Below are 22,415 nucleotides of genomic sequence, written 5' to 3'. Positions count from 1 at the left end.
ACGTGTATAGCTCTGGTCTAAGAGAGCAGAATAACCCTTACTAGTTACATTTTTATTCACAGAAGTTCCTGCTCTTATATCTCCGAACTTGAGGGGCTGAGCAGGGGAAAGTGCAAAGCCACACCGAGTCTTTCATGGATCTAAAGAATGGTTTGGGTTGGAAGGTACCTTTCAAGTTCACCTAGCCCAGCCCTGTGTCATGGACAGGGACCTCCTTCACTAGGTCTGGCTGCTCAAAGCCCCGTCTAACCTGACCATGAACCCTTCCAAGGATGGCGCATGCACACCTTCTCCGTGGCAACCTGTTCCACTGTCTCACCACCCTCATCGTAAAATGTTTCTTTCCCTCTCATCAACACCAACCCTCTTCCATTTACAAAACCATTGCCTTTTGCCTGGTCACAGCAGCCTGGGTCATCACATGTTCCAGCCCTTTGACCATTTATGTGGTCCTTCTCTGGACCTAATGCAACTGGCCCATGTCTGTAGTGACTGTGAGCCCCAGATCTGAGCGCAGTCCTGCAGCTGGGGTCTCATGAAAGCAGAGTAGAAGGGGAGAACCACCTCCCTCGGCCTGCTGGCCACGCTACTTCTTCTGCAGCCCAGGATGTGAGTGGCTTTCTGGGCACCAAGCCCACATTGCCAGCTCATGCCCCATTCGTCACTGTCCTGGTTTCAGCTGGGATGGAGTTAACTTTCTTCTTAGTAGCTAGTACAGTGCTGTGTTCTGGCTGTGATGTGAGAACTATGTTGATAATGCACTGATGTTTTCAGTTGTTGCTGGGTAATGTTTATGCTACGTTGAAGAATTTTTCAGTTTCTTGGGCCTTGCCAGCCAGAGTGCTGGAGGGGTGGGCACAAGAGAGTGGCAAGGGACACAGCCAGGTCAGATGACCTGAACCAGCCAAAGAGGTATTCCATTCCATGGGACGTCATGCTTGGTATATAAAATTGGAGGGGGAGGTGCGGGGGGAATCATTGCTCAGGGACTGGCTGGGCATCGGTCAGAGGATGTTGAGCAGTTGTACAGTGCATCACATGCTTTCCTTTCTCCCTTTTCCTTTGGATTTTATCCTTTTACCCACCTTCTCATGATGACTGCTGTTATTAATATTATCATTATTATTATTATTGTATTTCTTAACTTTTTAAATTCTGTTTAGAGTTATTAAATTTTTCTTATCTCAACCCTAGAGTTTAATATTCCTTTCAGATTCTCCTCCCCAGTGGGGGGGAGGGAGGAAATGGCTTTATGGTTACCAGCTGATGTAAACACACAACAGTCACACACCATAACATTCCTTTGGCCACCAATGTGTCTTATACCCATCTGCAGCCCCTCAAGGACAGCTCCCAGGATGCTCGTCAACAGCCCCTCACAAGTCTCTTGGTGTTCTTGGACCCACCTAATGTGCCAACACCTCTCACCAAACCGCCAGTCCCCCAGGCCACTTCTCTGTGACATGCACCATTATCAGGCCTGGGAGCATTCCAAGAAGGGAGGCGTATGCTCTGCAAGGCTCTCAGCAGAGCCTGGGGGTGGATACCGAGCAAAGCAGGAGTCCCGAGCGCTCCCTCAAGGCCATGCACCCCCACACACCCCCGCGCCTGTCCTGCTGCGGTCGTGCCTACGCCTCCTCCCCTCGCCAGCCCCGCAAGGGAGCGCCAGGGACCCTCACCGCCCCTGCCTGCCACCGCAGCCGGAGCGCCGGATGAGCCAGCCAGGCACGGGCCCCGCGGGAACGAGAGGCAGGAGCGCACCGAGGCCCTGTGCCCGCAGCTGCCGCGGCCTTGCCTGCGTGCGCAGAGGGAAGGCAAAGGGCAGCGAGAAACTCCAGAGCGGCAGGAAGGAAAGGCAGCCAAGCGCGGGCAGAGGCACTCACCGGGGGCGCGGCGGGGTCGTCGCCGAGCAGCGGCGCGGGCTCGTCGGGCGGCGGCCGGGCCGGGAGGGTGTCGCAGCAGCTGCCGGCCGACAAGCGGAGCTGGCTCTTGCGCGAGTCGGCGGTGAGCGACACCTCGTGCGAGTAGGAGTGCAGGAAGGCGCGGACGCCGTCGATGCCCACGAAGTGCGAGGCCGGGACGCCGCGCGCGGCGCCGCTGCCCGCCGCCAGCAGCTGCGAGCGGCGCCAGCGCCGCAGGCGCAGCGCCAGCAGCAGCAGCAGGAAGGCGAGGAAGAGGCAGGACACGGCCGCCACGGCCACCACCAGCCAGCGCGTCAGGCTGCCGGCCGGCTCGCCCGGCGCCGCCGCCGCGCTGCCCAGCTCCGAGAGCAGCTCGGCCACGCTCTCGGCCAGCACCACGGTCAGCGTGGCCGTGGCCGACAGCGCCGGCCGCCCGTGGTCCTTCACCACCACCACCAGGCTCTGCCGCGCCGCGTCGCGGGCCAGCGGGAAGCGCGCCGTGCGCACCTCGCCGCTGTGCAGCCCCACGCGGAACAGCCCCGGCTCCGTCGCCTTGGCCAGCTCGTACGACAGCCACGCGTTCTGCCCCGCGTCCGCGTCCACCGCCACCACCTTGGCCACCAGCGCCCCGGGCTCCGCCGAGCGCGGCGCCAGCTCCACGCCCGCCCAGCCCGCGCCCGGCGCCGCCGGCGGGTACAGCACCTGCGGCGCGTTGTCGTTCTCGTCCACGATCACGAGCCGCACCGACACGTTGCTGCTCAGCGCCGGCGCGCCGCCGTCCTCCGCCCGCACCCACAGCCCCACCTCGCGCACCTCCTCGTAGTCGAAGGAGCGCAGCGCGTACAGCGCGCCCGTCTCCGCCTGCACCGACACGTAGGACGAGAGCGGCGCGCCGCGCACCCGCCCCTCCGACAGCCGGTACCGCACGCGCGCGTTCTGACCCCAGTCCGCGTCCGCCGCCCGCACCGTCAGCACCAGCGCGCCCGCCGCGTTGTTCTCGGGCAGCCGGGCGCTGTAGCGCGCCTCCGCGAACACCGGCGCGTTGTCGTTCACGTCCAGCACCCGCAGCGCCAGCACCGCGCCGCTCCACAGCGACGGCGACCCGCCGTCCGCCGCCCGCACCGTCACGTTGTACTCCGCCACCTCCTCCCGGTCCAGCTCCCTCGCCGTCACCACGCGGTAGTAGCCCTCAAACGACTTCTCCAGCCGGAACGGCAGCCCCTCGCCGATGCTGCACCGCACCTCGCCGTTCGCCCCCGAGTCCCGGTCCTGCACGTGCAGCAGGGCCACCACCGTCCCCGACGGCGCGTCCTCGGAGATCGCGCTCAGCGCCGACGATACTGTCAGTTCGGGCGCGTTGTCGTTTACGTCTGTCACGCTGATCGCGACTTTGGCCGTGTCGAAAAGGGCCCCACCATCATGCGCCTGCACCTCCAGTTCGTACGACTCGGCTTCCTCGAAGTCCAGGCTCCGCAGCACCGTGATCGATCCCGTCTCAGCGCCCAGGTGAAAAACCTGCGGTGCCAGGTCCTTCGTTTTCTTCAATGAGTATTTCACGTGCCCGTTCAGCCCCTCGTCGGCGTCGGTGGCCGTGACGGTGATGAGGACGGAGCCCACGGGCACGTCCTCCGGCACACGCACCGTGTACTCGGCCTGGCTGAACTGGGGCGCGTTGTCGTTCGCGTCCAGCACTGCCACGCGGATCCGCGCCGTGCCCGTCCGTGCCGGCTCGCCGCCGTCGCTCGCCCTCAGCACCAGCTCGTGGAACGCCGCCTCCTCCCGGTCCAGCGCCTTGGCCAGCACCAGCTCGGGGCGCTGGTCCCCGCCGGGGCCCGCCTGCACGGCCAGCGAGAAGTGCTCGTCGCCGCTCAGCTCGTAGCTCTGCAGGGAATTCGCTCCCGCGTCCGGGTCGTGAGCCTCGGCCAGGGGAAACCGCGACCCCGGCGCTGTCGTCTCGCTCATTCTCAGCTCCGTTTCTGTGTCTTGGAAGCTTGGCGCGTTGTCGTTAATGTCCGTGATCTCCACGTCGATGCCGTAAACCTTCATTTCCCCGTCCACTATCACCTCACAGCGCAGCACGCATTTCTCCACCAGCCGGCAAAGCTGCTCTCTGTCTATCCTCTCCGCCGTCACCAAGTGTCCCGTCTTCCCGTGCAGGGCGAAATACTGCGCCCTGCCTCTGTCTATGATGCGCACGCCGCGGTCGGGGAGCGCGGGCAGCTGCAGCGCCAGGTCCTTGGCCACGTCGCCCACGAACGAGCCCTTCGGCATCTCCTCGGGCACCGAGTAGCGCAGCTGCCCCCACGCCGCCTCCCACGCCGCCAGCAGGACGCACCAGAGCAGGGCTCGCTCCCGCCGGCCCCAGCGCTCTTCCCCCTCCGCCATTCTAAATCCTGGCAGCAGCCGCCTGCTCGCCCCTCCGCACTCCGGAGCCGGCCTGCGGTTCAGCTCTGCCGCCGCGCTGCTCCCGCCGAGCCTTTCCTCCGAGCAGTCCGGCTCGGCTCCTTCCCCGCGCTGCATGGGCTGGGGCCGTGTAGTCCTGCCGCTCGCTCGCTGCTGCTGCGGCTGCCGCCCATCTTCGGACACATCACGAGCCGACAGCGACACTCGCAGTCGCAGGTAAAAACTGCCGCGCTCTGGCGCAGGAGCCGCTCTCCGCCCTCTCGGCTTCTCGCTCCGGCTCAGCCCGTAGCACCTGCTGCAGCCCCGCGCTTGCGAGCATACCTGATAGCAGTGGGAACACATTCACGGGACATGCACGCATTCAGGAGAGTCTCTCTGACAGGCCCTCTCCACCGGATTGCTTCACAGAATCATTGAAGGATAGAAAATAATAGAATGATAGAATATAGCATCATAGATTTGTAGATTCATAGAACCAGAGAATCACAGTCTGTGTTTGAAGGCACCTTTAAAGATCACATAGCCTACCCCACCCCATCCCACACACCCCCGCAATGAGCAGGGATATCTTCAACTAGATCAGGTGACCCAGAGTCCCGTCCACAAAGTCACAGATTGTTCGGGGTTGGAAGGCACAACTGGAGATCATCTAGTCCAGCCTCCTGTTAAATCAGGTTCAACTAGGCCAGGTGTCACAAAATTGCAACCAGGTGGGTTTGAATGTCTCCAGAAGAGACTCCACAACCTCTCTGGGTAGCCTCTTCCAGTGCTCTGTTACCCTTAAAGTAAAGATGGTTTTCCTCATATTCAGACGGAACTTCCTGTGTTCATGCCCATCGCCCCTTGTCCTGTACTTGGCACCACTGAAAAGAGCCTGTCGCCATCCTCTTGACACCCGCCCTTTAAATATTTGTATACACTGACTAGATCCCCTCCGAGTCTCCAGGATAAACAGTCTCAGCCTTCTCAGCCTTTTCTCATAAGGGAGATGCTCCAGTCCCCTCATCATCCTCGTACCCCTGCGCTGGACCCTTTAGCCCGATCTTGAATGTTTCCAGAGATGGGGCACCTACAGCTTCTTAGGCAACCTCTTCCAGTGTTTCGCTACCCTCACTGTAAAACATTTCTTCCGTCTATTCTGAACCTACCCTCTTTTAGTTTCAGACTATTACCCCTTGTCCTATTGTCCCTATTAAAAAGTCTGCCCTTGTCTTTCTTAGAAGCCTCTTTTAAGTACTGAAAGACCACAAAAAGGTGTCTTCAGAGCCTTGTCTTCTCCGGGCTAAACAACCCCAACTCTCTCAGCCTTTCCTCATAAGAGAAGCGTTTCATCCCTCTGATCATTTTTGTGGCCCTCCTCTGGACCCACTCTAACAGGTCCATGTGTTTCCTGTGCTGAAGACCCCAGAACTAGATTCAGTACTCCAGGTGGGGACTCACCAGAGAAGAGCAGAGGGGCAGAATCACCTCCCTCAACCTCCTGGCCACACTTGTTTTGATGCAGCCCAGGGCATGTTTGGCCTTCTTGGCTGTGAGTGCACGTTGTTGACTCATGTCCAGTTTTTCATCCATCAGTACCTCCAAGTCCTTCTCCGTAGGGCTGCTTTCAGTAACTGTATTGCCCTGGCAGTGGTGTAGGACCTTACACGTGGCCTTGTTAAACTTCATGAAGTTTCTGTGTGCCCATTTTTTAAGCTTGTCCAGGTCCCTCTGAATGGCATCCCATCCCTCAAGCATGTCAACTGCACCACTCAGCTTGGTGTCACCTGCAAATGTCTACTGTCTATGTCACTGAGTAAGATATTAAATAGTACTGGTCCCCATACAGACCCCTGAGGGACAGCACTCATCACTGGTCTCCATCCAGACACCGAGCCATTGACCACCACTTTCTGGATGCGACCACCCAGCCAATTACATACCCACCAAATAGTCCATCCATCAAATCCATCTGTCTCAAATTTAGGGAGGAGATCATGTCAAAGGCCTTACAGAAGTCCAAATAGATGACACCTGTAGTTCTTCCCTTGTCCACTGATGTAGTCATGCCACCATAGAAGGCCACTAGGTTGGTCAGACAAGACTTGCCCTTGGTGAAGCCACACTGGCTCTCAAAACACCTCCGTGTCCTCCATGTCCCTTAGCGTAACTTCTAGGAGGATCTGTTCCATGATCTTTCCAGGCACAGAGGTGAGGCTGACAGGTCACTAGTCCCAAGGTCCTCCTTTCTTCCCTTTTAATAAATGGGTGCAATCTTCCCCTTTTTCCAGTCACCAGGGACTTTACCTGACTGACATGACTTTGGAAATATGGAAAGTGGCTTAGCAACTACATCAGCCAATTCCATCAGGACCTTGAGATGCATCTCGTCAGGTCTCATAGACTTCTGTATGTTCAGGTTCCTCAGGTGGTCTCAAACTTGATCTTCTCTTACAGTGAGAGGGACTTTGCTCCCCCAGTCCCTGCCTTCAGGTCCATCCACTTGAGAGGTGTGGGAAGAGAGACTGCCAGTGAAGACTGAGGCAAAAAAGTTGTGTACATCAGCCACCTTCTCCTCTGTTGTTACCAGTTTGCCAGTCATGTTCATTGGTGGAGGTACTCTTTCTTTGACCTTCCTTTTCTGGCTGACACACCCATAGAAGCCTTTCTTACTATTCTTTGCATCCCTTGCCAAGGTCAGCTCCAGCAACACCTTGGCCTTCCTGATCCCACCCCCACACAACCAGGCAATGTCCCCATACTCTTCCCAGGACACCTGCCCTTGCTTCCGCTGCCTGTGCATTTCCTTTTACTCATCCAGGCCAGTCTCTTGCGCTCCTTTCCTGATTTCTTACATGTGGAGATCTAGAGCTCTCATGCTCTGTGGGAAGTGTCTTTAGAGATCTACCAGCTTTGTTCTGCTCCTTTGTCTCTGATGGCAGTTTCCAAGAGGGTCCCATTGACCAACCCCTTGAACAACTGTAAGTTTGCTTTCCTAAAATTCAGGGACCTGACTTTACCTGGCCCATATCCCATAGGACAGACAACTCCACCAGTGCATGATCACTGTAGCCCAGGCTGCCTCTAAGCCTGAAGCCTCTGATTAGCACACTTGCGTTGGTGACCAACGGGCCCAGAAACACATGCCCTCCAGTAGGGCTGTCGATTACCTAGCCTGAGAAGTTATCTTTACTAAAGGGCATCTCCAAAAAGCCCCTTGGGAAAGCTCAGCAGTGTGTTCAGGCCCTCCAATACAGGAAACAGCCTCCCCCTCTCACAGGGTAAAAAACTTAATAAACCATCTAGTTAACTGCATCAGACACACAAACCCTCAAGGTGGAACGACCCGAGAAGCATCAGTTTTACACCCAGATGGGCTGGTTCCTTGTGATCTCAGTAAGGGACACATGCCGACTATCTCAGATGTCATCCACGACCCTGTTTATTATAGCTCACCCTATTGGAAGAGATTAGCATAGATAATCCTATGTCCCTTTAGATGCAGAGAACCCTCAGAAGAGCAGCTTCAAACATGACCCCAGCCATTCACAGTATGCCATGCAGACTGTGGTCATAGAAAAGAATAGTGTGCCCCTGTTTCAGTCATTCAAGTCATTACAGCACTTTCCTGCAACAAAGCAATTCTATTCATCATTTCTACTGTGTCAGTAAAAGAAGTTCCCATGCAGTCTTCTTGCTCACAGGTGCCTTTCTCACCACTAACAACTGGGAGCTGCCTGCAGGTTCTTTGGTTACAATGAGCTGACTGAGTTTATACTGCTGACCAGGGATTTATGCAGTACAACACAGCACAGCACAGCACAGGTGTGTCTCTTCCTAGATTAATGGGATACTGGATCACTCAGTCCTCGATGCACAATGGTTTTCAGTTAGAATCATTACACCAGCCTGTCCCCAGGACTTACCTTTTTCTCAGAATCTTTGCAGAAGGGATGGCTGTAGTTCTCTGCATTTCCAGAGTGAATCCTCTCCCTGGAAGTAGTTTTCACCCTCCAATTAACCACCTCAAGCTGCTACCCCAAACACCTCTCCAGAGGAACACATATGCTTTGTGAAATCCATCCTCCAAAACCTTCAGAATCAAAATACTTTGTGCTCAAATGATTTACAGTTCCTATCAGCAGCTGGAGCCATTTGGACAGTGGGAAATGTCACTTTCCCCACCTCATTGCTTAGGGTAGGGGCCAGTCTCCCTGGGCCTGGAACTAACTGAGCCAAGTCACAAACAGAAGCTCAGAAGACCCATACAGGCCTGCCAGCACTTTTCTGCTCCCAATAATTTCCCTGCATGCTTTATCAGCTGCATCCCCAGACTGAGGAAGTGTCCCCACTCAACTCTGCCTCAGCCAAGGGACACAGCAAGAACACCACTCCCAGCCTCTTGAAGAACTTTGACAGAGCTTTCCAGAAAGAACCTCTCCCAAAGACTGTCTCCGTACAAGGCATTCAGGCTTTCTCTTTATTTCACTATTACACACAAGGGTGTCCCTGTTTACAACAGAACAGTGTAATAACTGCAACACAACACAGCGTGAGGGTTTCCAAATATTCCGTGCCACATTGCCATCATTCAAACAATCTGTTACTGTACAATGGTATTTCTGAAGAGGAACAGGCAGGACAACGCTCAAGCACAGTTCACAGGGTAGAAGGAGAAAGGGCAAAAAGGAGAATGCAAATGCTCTAACAAAAACCTAGAAAAACCGTATCGGGATGGCTGTCCACTCCCACCAAGAAGCCTCTGATTTCAGGAACAACAAAGATGAGACCAGACTCTATGGCCCCTTTCCCTGTTCATCTTGATTCTACCATCAAAGTCCTCTGATGTAACTGGAGGAGTTTCCTTACAATGCACCCAAAAACAATGAACATGCTTTCCCAGCTCTGTACAGTTACAGTCTATACCAACACCATTTGTGCTGCAATCCCAAGGAAACAGCCCACCCACCTCCCTCTTAGGGGCCCAGGGAAGTCCTTGTGGTGTGTTTTTGCTGCTCTGCCCTGGAGAAGAGCAGACTTCTGAACTCAAAGGATCAAAATAATGTTCTTGCTTGCTGAACTGTAATGATGCACATTGCGATGGTAAGATTCACCAGCCAGCCTTTGTGCAGCATGTGCAGACACACAACAGCTGTCCAGACAGACACCATGGCAGAGCGCACAGGTCTCACAGGCAGACATCCAGAATGCAGAGAAGAGCCCAGTGCTGGCACCACTGTGGTGCTCACCACCTCCTTGCCTCCCTGACCCGGGAGGAGGGCTACATGCATTTCAGCAAGCACCTGATTTGTGTGCTTGGCCGTGCCAATGCATTACAGCACAGGATTAGAGGCCCACAGTAATGCCTGAGAGCAGGTTAGACAAGAACTTAGCTGAGGACCCTGGACCCCACTCTTGAAGCATTTAATGGCTGTAACAGGGCTGAAACATATGATTACCAGACTGAGGGAGATTTTAGTTCCTTTTGTTTCTACTTTTGGAGGGGGAGACAATCTTTCTTACTTAGAATTTGCAGGAAATTGGTGATGCCTGTTGCAAAGGCAGATTTACTCTGGAGGAAGCATTGCAGATGTTGTAGCCCTGGTCCCTTCCTTTTGCAAGGCATGAAGCCCCTGGCTGTGCTGACTCCATGCTAGTTAGAGGAAAGACTACGGGGCTGTTCGGCAGAGAGCATCCCAGGATTGCCTGGCACCACCTCCTCTGCAGTGGCAGGGCCTCGGGAGAAATCTTGTTCATCATGGGTGCCCCCTCCCAGGGCATGGTGCTGCAGAGGCAGGCTGGGGAGGATGGGCTTCAGGAATTTGAACTCACTGTTGCCCGAGCCCGTTGTGAGGCTGATCTCATAGCAATAGGCATGGGGCAGGGTCCCCGCAGTGGCCGCATCAGCCAGGTCACTCTGCAAGTTGCCAGTGCCGTAAAGCACATGCCCATCCTTCAGCTCCTTTCTCTTGCACACCTTATGAGTGATGAAGGCTGCTGTAGACACAAGGAAGAGGAGTGAGATGAAGACCAAGGAAATGATTAAGTATGTTGTCAGGGAGCCATCCTCATCCTCCGTGGCCTGGCTGCTGTGTGGTAGGCCCACATCTGAGAAGTCACTGAGCAGGAGCGCGCTCAGTGCCGCTGTGGCTGACAGTGCTGGCTGCCCATTGTCTCGCACCAGGACAACGAGCTTCTGCTTCATGGCGTCTCGCTCTGTCACCGGCCTCCTCAGTCGCACCTCCCCGCTTTGGGCACCCACCACAAACAGCCCGGGGTCGGTGGCCCTCAGCAGGTGGTACGAGAGCCATGAGTTCTGCCCCGAGTCTGCATCGACAGCCACCACTTTGGTGATGAGGTACCCCACCTCAGCTGAAACGGGCACCAGCTCATTAGATGGAGGGCTGCTGTCCTGCGAGGGGTACAGCACCAGCGGTGCATTGTCATTTTCATCCACCACTACAAGGCGGACAGTGACATTGGAACTGAGGCGAGGAGAGCCTGCATCGGAGGCACTCACCAACACCTCGATCTGCCTCACCTGCTCATAATCCAGAGGCCGCAGCACAAATACATGCCCGTTCTCGGAGTTCATAGAGATGCAGGAGCAGGGAGGCTGCTCTGCAGAGTGGTGCGGTGCCAGGAAATAGGTCACCTTGGCATTGGGCCCCACATCGGCATCAGCAGCACTGACAGCTCCAACGAGCACTGTGGGGACATTGTTCTCATGCACATACATGGTATACGATGTCTGGTTAAAGACAGGTGCGTTGTCGTTGACATCAGAGATGTCCACCGTGAAGGTCTGGGTGGTTGTCAGAGGAGGTGACCCTGCGTCTGCTGCTATGACAGTGAGGATGTATCGAGCCATCTCCTCCCGATCCAATGTGCTCACAGTTACCAACTCATAGTAGTTCTTATAGGCTGGCCGCAGGGAGAATGATAGCTGGTCCTCAAGGGCACAGGAGATCTTGCCGTTGGCACCAGCATCCCGGTCCCTGACAGTGAAGAGGGCGACCACTGTCCCAGGTAATGCATTCTCCGGGAGGGGGCTGCTGAAGGAGCTGACCACCAGCTCCGGTGCGTTGTCATTCACATCCAGCACCTCCACCAACACCTTGCAGATTGCTGAGAGGCCCCCGCCATCTGTGGCCCGCACACTGAGCTCATGGTTCTTTGCCACCTCAAAGTCCAGAGGCTTTGTGAGTTTGATTTCTCCGCTCATCAGGTCAATTGCAAATGCTGAGTCACGCTGGCCCACTGTTTGGCTGAACTTATAGGAGATGGCCCCATTAACTCCCACATCCTGATCAGTTGCCACCACACTGAGAACCACAGAGCCCTCCGGCGCATTTTCCAAAACCTTCACAACGTACCTCTCCTGTGTGAAGACAGGAGCGTTGTCGTTTACATCTAGAACGACAACGTGGATTTGGGTGGTCCCACTCCTGGGCGGAGAGCCTCCGTCCACAGCAATGACACTGAAATGCACCTCTGCCTGCTCCTCTCTGTCTAGCGGCTTTTCCAAGACCAGTTCCACGTATTTGTTGCCCTCACTCCGGCTCCCAAAGGAGACACTGAAGTACTCGTTCTCGGGGGTGACGCTGTAAGCCTGGACGCTGTTACTGCCCACATCCAGGTCCCGAGCCCCCTCCAGTGGGAATCGCGAGCCCGGGTCACTCGTTTCCAGGATCTTAAAAGTGAGCGATTCCTCCGGGAAAACGGGCGCGTGGTCGTTGACGTCCTCCAGGGTCACCTCGACCCGGAGGAACTGCAGGGGGTTTGCCAGCAGGAGCTCGAAGGGCAGCGTGCAGGTAGCGGACTGCCCGCACAGCTCCTCCCGGTCCAGTCTCTCGGCCACCACGAGGCGGCCGGTGCCGCGGTCTAGGCGAAAGCGCTGCCGGCCGTCCTCCGAGGCCAGGCGGGCGCGGCGAGCCACCAGCTGCGCCGGGGCCAGCCCCGCGTCCTCCGCCACGTTGGCGACCACGGAGCCGCTCTCCCGCTCCTCGGCTACGGAGTAGCGGATGGGCTCGCAGCGCGCGTGCGGCAGAGAGAGGAAAGCAGAGAGACAAAGCACTTGCCTGGCGATCGCCATGTCGGGCCGGCGGGCAGCCTCCGTCTCGCGGATCGCCGGTGCCGGGCGGGCGCGCTCCCTCTCGCCGAGTCCGGCTGGCGGCCCGGCAGCGGATTGCGCGGACCCCACTCGCCGCCGCTCGCCGCGGCTGCCCGGTTGCGCTGGGTAGGGCCGTGCTTGGCCGCCTCCCCGCCCTCCGCCGCTCTGCGCCGCCTTGGCCGGGAGCACCACCCTGCGGCCCGCGCCGGGACTGCGGCCGCCGCCCGCCGCCGGCTCGCCCCGGCACACTGCCCCGTGCGCACACGCCGCCCCCGCTCGCCCGCGTGGGGGCCCCGCGGCAGCACGCCGCTCCGCGGAGGGAGGCGCCGGGAAGGCGTGCCGGGAGCCCCGCGCGGCCGCCGCCGCAGCCCGAGCGCACGGACAGCGCCGGCAGCTGCCCCGCGCCTTCCGCCGCCTCCCGGGGCCCGCGGGCAGGCGGGCGTGCTCGGCTGCCGGGAGGCCAGGCCGGGCACTCCGAGAGGCGCGGCGGCGAGGCGAGCTCGGGGCGCTTCCCACGGCGCCGTGGGGCGGGGGCTCAGGCCGCAGGGACTGAGCCGCCTTCCCCGGCCGGAGGAGCCGGGCGAGAGCCTCCGCAGGGGCAGCGCGCCGGGCACGGCACGGCACTGCTGAGCGCGGGGAGCGGAGGCGGCTCCCAGCGAGCCTCAGGCATGGACGCGCCCGGCGGCCGGCCAGCCCGGTGGCGGGACGGCAGGAGGGGCCGTGCTCCCCGGGCCGCCTTCCCTCTCGCCAGCCAGCTGCGAGCAGCACGGCCCTTCCCCCTCCTGGCCCGCTCCACTTTCAGCGCTGCGTTTCAGGCTGGGCAAGACGGGCCTCAGGAACTGGAATTCGCTCCTCCCCGAGCCGGTGGTCAGGCACACTTCGTAGCGGTAAGCCGGCGACAGTGTCCCCGTGCCGGTCACGTCCACGCCGTCGGCGGCGAAGTCGCCGTCACCGTAGCTGGGGGCAGAAGGGGGCGACAGGCGTGCTCGGAGGCGGGCCTTGCAGAGCTTGGCCGCCGAAAAGGTGAGGACGGAGAGGAGGAAGAGCGTCGAGACGCAGGCCAGGGAGGCGATGAGGTAGGTGGTAAGCAGGTCCTCCTCGGGCGCCTGCGGCTGCTGCCTCCCCGCAGGACCATGGGAGAGCTGGAGGAAGGCGTCGGAGAAGCCGTCCACCAGGGCGATGCCGAGGGTGGCGGTGGCGGAGCGCGGCGGCTGCCCGCGGTCTCGCACTAGCACGACGAGCCTCTGCCGGACCGCGTCCCTCTCCGACACGGCCCGCGCCGTGCGCACCTCGCCGCTGTGCAGCCCCACGCGGAACAGCCCCGGCTCCGTCGCCTTGGCCAGCTCGTACGACAGCCACGCGTTCTGCCCCGCGTCCGCGTCCACCGCCACCACCTTGGCCACCAGGTAGTCCGCCCGCGCCCAGCGCGGTACCAGCTCGCCCGCCGCCGCGCTGCTGTCGGGGGGCGGGTGCAGCACGACGGGTGCGTTGTCGTTCTCGTCCCGCACCACCACGCGTAGCACCGCCTGGGCGCTGAGCGGCGGCGAGCCGCCGTCGGCTGCACGCACCGTCACCTCGAAGGCGCACACCTCCTCGTAGTCCAGCGGGCGCAGTGCCCGCACGGTTCCGCTCTCCGCGTCCACGGACACGAATGATGCTGCGGAGGTTGCGCCCGGCGGGGGCGGGTCCAGCGCGTATCTCACGCGGGCGTTTTTTCCTGCGTCGGCGTCCGTCGCGGTCAGGCGACCCAGGCTCTTCCCCGCCGGCTCATTTTCGCTAAGCATCATAGTGTAAACGGCCTGGGCGAAGGTTGGCGCGTTGTCGTTCACGTCTATGAGCCTCACGAGCAGCGTTTTGGACGTCGTGAGCGCGGGGGAGCCCTGGTCGCGGGCCCGCACAGTCACGTTGTACTCTGCCACCTCCTCCCGGTCCAGCTCCTCCGACGTCACCAGCGCGTAAGCATCGGCCGGCAACAGCGTGATGCTGAAAGGCTGCTCACCCGGCAGCTCGCAGCTCACCCTGCCGTTGTCCCCTGAGTCCCGGTCCCGCACGTTGAAGAGGGCCACCACGGTGTTCGGCGGGGCGGCTTCCGAGAGGGTGCTGGTGAGGGAGGTGATGATCACCTCGGGGGCGTTGTCGTTCACGTCCTGCACCTGCACCTGCACCTTGCAGTGCGCAGATAGCCCCCCTCCGTCTGTTGCCTGGACGTCTATCTCGTAGGTCTTTGTTTCTTCATAATCCACCGACTTTTTGAGTCGAATCTGCCCCGACTCTGGATTTATTTTAAACGTGTGGCGATTTTCCTCTGAATTTTGCACTATGGAATAGGCTATTTCCCCGTTCGTTCCTGAGTCTAAATCTCTAGCGGACACTGCCACCACTAAGGTATCCTGGGAGCTATTTTCTAATAGCGGGACTTTATACAGACTCCGGCTAAATACCGGGGCGTTGTCATTTACATCCAGGACTACCACGCGGATTAAGGCTGTACCAGAGCGCGGTGGAGACCCGCCATCTACAGCCGTGATGGTGAACGCGATTTCAGCCTGCTGCTCCCGGTCCAGGGCACGGTCCAACACCAGCTCGGCGTACCTCCTGCCGTCACTCCGCCTCCGGGTGTAGATACGGAAATACTCGTTCGAGCTGATACTGTAATGCTGCAGACTGTTGTTCCCCACATCTGGATCCTGAGCACTTTCCAACAAAAATCGAGCCTCTGGCACTGCACTTTCCGGGATCTTTAAAACTATCTCTTTATTTAAGAACACAGGAGAATGATCATTGATGTCTGTGAGGCTTACCTCAGCTCGGAAGGACTGCAGGGGGCTCTCCAGCAGCACCTCGAAACGCACCAGGCAGGGCTCGTTCTGCCCGCACAGCTCCTCCCGGTCCATCCGCTCTCGCACCACCAAATCCCCGCTGTGCTGGTTCAGCTGTAAATACTGCTTTTCTCCTTCAGGAACGAGCCGAACTTGTCGAGCCGATAATTCTTCACCGGTCAGTCCCAAATCCTTAGCGATATTCGCCACAAAGGAGCCTCTCTCCGCCTCCTCGGGCGCAGAGTACCGGGCGGTTTCTGCCCTCATCCCTGACACGCAGAGGAGCAGGACCAGAGCCGCTGCTGGCCGTAGGAGCGGTTCCTCCCTCTTCGTCAGCTCCATTCCCTCTCAGCGAACCGATTTCTTCCCCCTGTGAGCTGGATGGAGCTGCCGAGCCAGCCTGCCGAGCTCTGAGCAGCGCAGCCCGGATGGTGCCGCCCCGCCCGCCCGAGCCCCGGCGCGGTGGAGCCGGGAGCTGCGCGGAGCCTCCGCGGTCGGCAGCGGCACCAGGCGGCCAACCTGCGGAAAGACACGGAGATCTCCCAGCGCGGAGCCTGCGGGAGGGACACAGACCGTTCGATTTCTCTCTTACGAGGTCAAGGCATAAGGATTTAGCTGTCCATACAACCCTGTTCAAAGTATGGCCTCCGCTTGAGTGAGCAATGCTTCTCTTTACCTTTTATTTGTAAAGGAGATTTATTTAAAGCTGTTTTTTTTTTTATGTGTCCCCCCTATAACGGTTTGAACTGTTTATACGCAGTGAAGAAATGAGTTTTAGCCCGTTTAGCTAAAGAAAAAAAGCTGTGTATGGCTATAGATGTCCGGCATCCAGAGTGAGCTGGTCCATGAACCACGCATGGCAGCGATGGCCATGTAGTAATTCTCGGTGGGTTTCTGGAAGGGACCGAGATTGTTCCCCCAGTTCACGACCTCTCAGGGCTGGGAGCCCTCGTAAAGAGGCCGGAGGCAGCATCTCTCAAACCTCAGCTTGGCTCAGAAAAGGCCCCTCCACCTTACTCTGGCTTCTGAGAGCAGCCTACTTTCCAGATCGCTCTGATTTCCCCTGCATAAATTCCATCCCAAATGCAGGGATTTATTCCCGAAATCCTGCTCTTTGGGGTGGCTATTTCCTCAGCGATGACTGTGAGAAGTGATCTTCGAGACCGCACACTCACCTGAGGGACTTTCAAGTAGGTTTTATTGTTTTCTGTCTTCAGGCATTTGGCTCTAAAAAATGTGTGAGCGACGGGAAATACCACATTATAGATCAATACTGATTAATGAAAGAAAAACTGAAAGCTTATTGACGCCCTATATTCTACTATACCTTAAGTTTATTGTAAATGGTTTAGCCTACTTTACTGTAAAACTACAGACAGTATTTTTAATTCTCTACTACTATATACCCCAAAATTCTGAAATGTTAATTTCAACTTCACGTTATGAAGGGAAAAAAAACGCACATTGCTCAAAGCCCACTCTGCAGTGTGGAGAACCTGTAAACTCTTGATCAAATACACAAAGTGTGCCACTGTCAGCCGTTTGTAATGTAATCAGCTTCTGCTTGTTATTAAGAAATTTCTTTGCAAGCACCACTTAATTTTGCTTAATATTGTTTGGTATTGAACAGGCTGCAGGAAATTAAGACATTATTACAGATCCCTCTGCATAAGAAAAAACACAGAAAAGGTGATGTAGAAAAAAGTTATCTTGAAGATCTGCTTCCAGTTCTCAGTACTGCCCTTAACATTTAGAAGCGGTAGCACTCTCACAATCACACATGAGGTCTAAGTGTAATCAACATGCAACACAGTCCTCGTCTTCCATCCACATCACAATTACAAAATACCTACATGAATAAAGTACTGCTCAAGAGGAGAGTGTTTTTGCTCTCTCACAGAGAAGCTTTGTATCTCCCTGGTACTTTTTTTGGTGGGTGTTTGGTCTCTTCGTTCACTTTTCCCCGTGAGCATGTTAGCCAGTGAGGACAGAGATGCTTGTTTTTCTCTTCACTTACTGATGGCTGACCCAAGGGTTTTGATCAGAATTGATATTTAGCTCCATCCCCTTGTTTGCAGAGCAAGCTGCTTCCGCAGGTCTGGGACCCGTGTCTTCGGGGAGGGGAGCTCTGCCCTGCAAAGAACAGAGAGTGGAGGTTGTCATTTGGGTGCTGAAGGTAAACAGGCATCAGCGAGAATCTTGGAGGTCACGTCTTACACTACTGCATGAGTGACACCAGACCACCAGACTCTTCCCTATCCAGAGCCAAAGAAAAGGTTGGACTAGGTGGTGGGTCTCTGACCTGAACAGGGAAAATCTAAAGCCAGAAACCATCCTTCACTGTGGACATCACAAAGGCACTAATGAAACCTTTTATGAATCTGAGGAAGTAATTTAAGGCGGTAAGAGCCCGAAATAAAACCACTTTCTCACAAACAGGAAATGTGATATATCAAGATGTGTCCTTATCTACGCTGAGGCCACTGCGACTGCGGTTCTGAGAACCTGCAGTAAAGTTAGTCCAAGTCATCAGTGGCGATTAAATACAAAAACTTTAAAGGGTAAGAAGGTGTGGGTAGGTCTTCAACCTCATATGTTCATCGTCTAGACTCCTGTGAAGTGCTAGATGGATCCCCAGAACTGGTAACCCCGTGTTTTAGAAGTCCCACTTGGACCCAGTGAGAGAGTGAGGGGAGAAGAAACTGTTTCACTGATCACCCCTTGCCTCTCCCATGCTCTTTGAAGCTGGAGGTTGAGGGGCGCCTCAGCTATGACTCTGAGTTCACAGCAGGACTGAAAAGAAAGGTGCTGGTACTGCCTGGGAGAGCCCACCTGGGCCAGGAAAGGACTAGGAAAGCGCATTGTAAAGTCAGATAACCACATTTTCCTGGCTGATACTGTTCATGCAAGCCACAAAAATATAAGGGAATTTAATGGCAGAGAGCCCCGCCTCCATAGACTCCAGGAACTTGTAAAGCAGCTTGAGTTCAGCACCGCAACCACCCTGATGAACGGCACCTGGCAGCGCCGGGCACAGGCTCCTAACAGCAGTGCAGGGGACACCGTGAGTGATGTGACTGCGCTTTGCACTATTGTCCCCACAGCCCCAGCTGACGCTGAATAGAACCCACTACATTCCCGGTGCTGCAGCCCCCGGGAGGAGCGGTGTCGCTCCTGCTCTGGGTCCCTACGGGCTCCACAAAATGCATGGACAGGACCCGCTGTGTGGATCACACATCTACACCTCCACTTCTCACCTTCTCATGGTCCAGCTGCCCCTCTTTGTGGTGATGCCAAAGACTTGATCTAACGCGGACACTCAGAGCATACAGCTGGATGCAGAGAGGTGCGGTTAGTCAGAACTTAGGGAGCAGCTGAGTCGTGCCGGATCCTCCTGGGAGGCCCCCGACAGCGGCTCTGGGACCCTCTTCTACCCTCTCCTCCCTCCCCAGCAGCTCCTCCACCACGATCTCCGCAACATCGATAGTCCTTCCTGCCAGGGATGACGCCCCACCCCCACCTCCGCCCTACTCGCTCCTTGCTTCTCTCATCGCCCCGGCGCGGCCACGTCCCTCACCTGTGCAGCCCAGTCACCTTCTCCCCTGGGGCTGGCTGCCTCTTGTGAGCACACCGAGCTCCGCTGCTCGCCCGGACCGGGGGGCAGCCCGGCGGGGAAACAGGGGAAGAGGGGCCTGAGGAACCGAAATTCGCTGTTGACTGTCCCGGCGGCGAAGCAGACGTCGTACACGTAGTTGCGGGGCAGGGAGCCCGCGTTGCTCTCCGTGGCAGCCTTTGGGAACGTGGGCAAGGGCTCCGCCTGGCTCCGCCTGGCCCGCCGCATCTTCACCACCACGGCTGCCACCGCGGTCGCCAGGAACAGCGCCGAGACGCAGGCCAGGGAGGCGATGAGGTACAGGGTCAGTGGCCCGTCGGGCTCGGCAGCCGGCGCCTCCTCACTCACCCGCACATGGGCGTCGGAGAAGCCGTCCACCAGGGCGATGCCGAGGGTGGCGGTGGCGGAGCGCGGCGGCTGCCCGCGGTCTCGCACTAGCACGACGAGCCTCTGCCGGACCGCGTCCCTCTCCGACACGGCCCGCGCCGTGCGCACCTCGCCGCTGTGCAGCCCCACGCGGAACAGCCCCGGCTCCGTCGCCTTGGCCAGCTCGTACGACAGCCACGCGTTCTGCCCCGCGTCCGCGTCCACCGCCACCACCTTGGCCACCAGGTAGTCCGCCCGCGCCCAGCGCGGTACCAGCTCGCCCGCCGCCGCGCTGCTGTCGGGGGGCGGGTGCAGCACGACGGGTGCGTTGTCGTTCTCGTCCCGCACCACCACGCGTAGCACCGCCTGGGCGCTGAGCGGCGGCGAGCCGCCGTCGGCTGCGCGCACCGTCACCTCGAAGGCGCGCACCTCCTCGTAGTCCAGCGGGCGGAGGATATAAACATCCCCGTTTTCAGAGTTGACCGACACGTCGGGCTGCAATTTGCCTTCCTGTGGCACCAGCGTGTAGTTTACGCGAGCGTTTTTTCCTGCGTCGGCGTCCGTCGCGTTCACCCTGCCGATCCGGAGCATGGGGCTGCTGTTCTCCGCGACCGACATGGTGTAAACCTCCTGGGTGAACTCTGGGGGATTATCGTTCACGTCCGATATCTGCACGAATATGCTTTCCTGAGTGCTCAGCCGCGTCGTGCCCCAGTCCGTGGCTGTGATGGTGATGTTATACAACGCCGTCCTCTCCCTGTCCAGCGCCTGATTTGTTCTCAGTTCGTAGTAATTATCGAAAGTGGGGGTGAGGCTAAAGGGCAGGTCCCCATCGATCGAACACTCTGTCCTGCCGTTGTCTCCGGAGTCCTTGTCCCGCACACTGAACAGGGCCACCACGGTGCGGGGCGGGGCGTCCTCGGGAACGGAGGCTGTGACGGAGGTGAGCACTATCTCCGGGGCGTTGTCATTCATGTCCAGGACCTCCACCTGCACTTTGCAATGCGCAGACAGCCCCCCGCCGTCCATGGCTTTCACCACCATCTTGTGCATTTTCGCTTCCTCGAAATCCAAGTTGCCCGCGACCCGTATCTCCCCAGTGGCAGGGTTCAGCTCGAAGAGCTGCCGGGACCTCTCCAATGTCTGCGTGAAGGCGTACCGCACTTTTCCGTAGGACCCTTCGTCGGGATCCGCAGCCGCCACTCTGACTACCAGCTGCTCCGGGGGGCTGTTCTCGGGCAGGCGCACCTCGTAGACCTCCTGACGGAAGACCGGGATGTTGTCATTGGCATCCACCACCACGATCCGGACCTGGGCTGTGCCCGATCTGGGTGGCGAGCCCCCATCGGTGGCGGTGAGAAGTAAATTCAGTTCTCGCTGCTCTTCACGGTCCAGCTGGCGCTGTAGGACGAGCTCCACGTATCTCAGTCCATCTTTCCCTGTTTCGAGAGCGAGGGAGAAATGCGAATTGGATTCGAGGCTGTAGTTCTGTAAACCGTTACTGCCCACGTCCTTGTCCTGGGCACTTTCCAGATGGAAACGGGACCCAGGAGATGCCGTTTCCAGGATCTCTAAAACCATCTCCTTCTCCGGGAACACGGGGGAGTTGTCGTTCACATCGAGAACCTCCACCTCCCCTCGGATCAGCTGAAACGGATTTTCAAAGAATATCTTAAAAAAGAGTGTGCACGTATCGCTCTGCGGACAGATTTCCTCTCGGTCCAGCGACTCCTTTGCCGTCAGGGCTCCGGTGTTTTGATTGAGGCGGAAAAGCTGCTCGTTCCCCTCGGACACAACGCGGGCCTTGCGAGCCGCCAGTTGGCTCGGAGAAACCCCCAGGTCCTTTGCAATATTGGCGACAAAGGAGTCCCTCTCCATTTCCTCCGCCAGAGAATAGCGGAGGCTTTCGGCCCCGCTCTGACACACGCAAACGCACAGAATAAAGAAGATCACTTGCCTCTTGCTGTTTCGGCTCCATCCCACACACGCCATTACTCTCCAGAAAAGCCATCCACCGTCCTCCGTGCCTCCCAGCATTTTTAAGCAGGGTCCGAGGCAGAGCGGTGCTTGTCCGGAATCCGGAGGTAAGGGGGTCTGAAGCCTCCGAGCACCCCGACCCGTGCCCGCCGCGCTCCCCAGCAGCTCACACGGGTTTTTTGTTTCCCTGCGCCTGCAGACGCGGCGGGCAGAGCCACCGGCCGGTCCGTGGCCAATATCCCCACCCAGCGTCGCAAGGGGGAATAGTTCCCTCCGCACTCGGCGCATTGCTGCGGATTCGGAGTTTGCTGTTTGAATCTGCACTCTCCATGCCAAACCGAAGGCAAAAGGCGCAGTGTAAATGCGCTTCTCGCTTGGAAGCGGGCTCCCTCCCCCATCTAGAGCGCTGCTCTGGGCGTCTCTTCCCAGCTCGCAACCGCGAGCTCTTTATACACAACTTTTGGTTTTCCTCTGTGTTGTGTGGGCATTGCAAGATCTGCCACTTCCAGAGGATGCACTGCAGGATTTGCCTTCTCTTCTCCACTTGTTACTGAGCACAGGGCAGTTAGCAAGTGGGGCGGGTCAGAGAAGCACCGCTGTTGAATATGAGATCTGGTGCCAGAGAGCTTACAGGAGAAAAGGCCCCGTAAGTAAATGCTTCACCATCATGCTAGCTCACCACCATCCTAGAACGATAATGCTGTTCTAGGACACATCACTCTAATGCTGTTTTCTTCACATTGTGTACCACACCCCACCCAAAGGACACACAGATTTAACACCTTTCTGTGTGAAAAGCGGATTTTTCCTTATTTGACAGGAATATTCTCCCCTCCTGCCTGTGACCCTTGTACCCATAAGAAGATGTATCACTGTATAACACATGCTTGAAAAATGTCCCCAGCCACACACAAACGTCAAAATGCTGCAACCTGTTTTCATATTTTGGAGGTATACTGTCCTTCCTCCTCTAATGTTACCACACAGGCTTAGAAATACTTTAGAAGTTCCTGTGCTCAGAGGTCAAACCTCAGCTCCTATACCTGTGTAAGGATATATGGCCAACAGCTATTTAATACAGAAGGCAAGGAAACAAGCAGGAGAGCTCGTAAATTAACACCCCAGATACGAGCCGGAGCTAATGAAGCCAATAGAAAGACCAGGGATCTAACGGCGCCGATCGATAGGCCATTAAAGCAACCACTGAAGTGTAAACTCCAAGAGATACAACCAGAAACTCTGTA

At 57.4% G+C, this 22,415-nt stretch overlaps 4 protein-coding genes across 4 annotated transcripts; all 4 read right to left on the bottom strand.

Annotated features, from left to right (window-relative positions):
* Window positions 1-1,628: 1,628 nt before the first annotated feature.
* Window positions 1,629-4,442, bottom strand: LOC129785015 (protocadherin gamma-A10-like). Its single transcript, XM_055812142.1, has one exon. The coding sequence runs from the start codon at window positions 4,419-4,421 to the stop codon at window positions 1,629-1,631; it is 2,793 nt and encodes a 930-aa protein (XP_055668117.1). The 5' UTR covers window positions 4,422-4,442.
* Window positions 4,443-8,748: 4,306 nt separating this feature from the next.
* Window positions 8,749-12,939, bottom strand: LOC101919588 (protocadherin beta-15-like). The gene has a single exon (XM_027784254.2). It carries the CDS (start codon window positions 12,376-12,378, stop codon window positions 9,937-9,939), a length of 2,442 nt encoding a protein of 813 aa, XP_027640055.2. The 5' UTR covers window positions 12,379-12,939; the 3' UTR covers window positions 8,749-9,936.
* On the bottom strand, window positions 12,939-15,960 carry LOC129785053 (protocadherin beta-16-like). Its single transcript, XM_055812836.1, has one exon. The coding sequence runs from the start codon at window positions 15,555-15,557 to the stop codon at window positions 13,059-13,061; it is 2,499 nt and encodes an 832-aa protein (XP_055668811.1). The 5' UTR covers window positions 15,558-15,960; the 3' UTR covers window positions 12,939-13,058.
* Window positions 15,961-16,040: 80 nt separating this feature from the next.
* On the bottom strand, window positions 16,041-21,581 carry LOC114011672 (protocadherin beta-16-like). The gene is made up of 2 exons (XM_055812834.1): window positions 18,793-21,581; window positions 16,041-17,348 (listed from the first exon to the last, which is right to left on the bottom strand). The coding sequence occupies exons 1-2, from the start codon at window positions 21,457-21,459 to the stop codon at window positions 17,229-17,231; spliced, it is 2,787 nt and encodes a 928-aa protein (XP_055668809.1). The 5' UTR covers window positions 21,460-21,581; the 3' UTR covers window positions 16,041-17,228.
* Between the last annotated feature and the right edge of the window lie 834 nt (window positions 21,582-22,415).

The sequence above is a fragment of the Falco peregrinus genome, chromosome 8, assembly GCF_023634155.1.
Source record: "Falco peregrinus isolate bFalPer1 chromosome 8, bFalPer1.pri, whole genome shotgun sequence".
Lineage (NCBI taxonomy): Eukaryota > Metazoa > Chordata > Aves > Falconiformes > Falconidae > Falco > Falco peregrinus.
The sequence above is the reverse complement of the archived record's forward strand: the minus strand, read 5'-3'. Positions and strand labels throughout refer to the sequence as shown.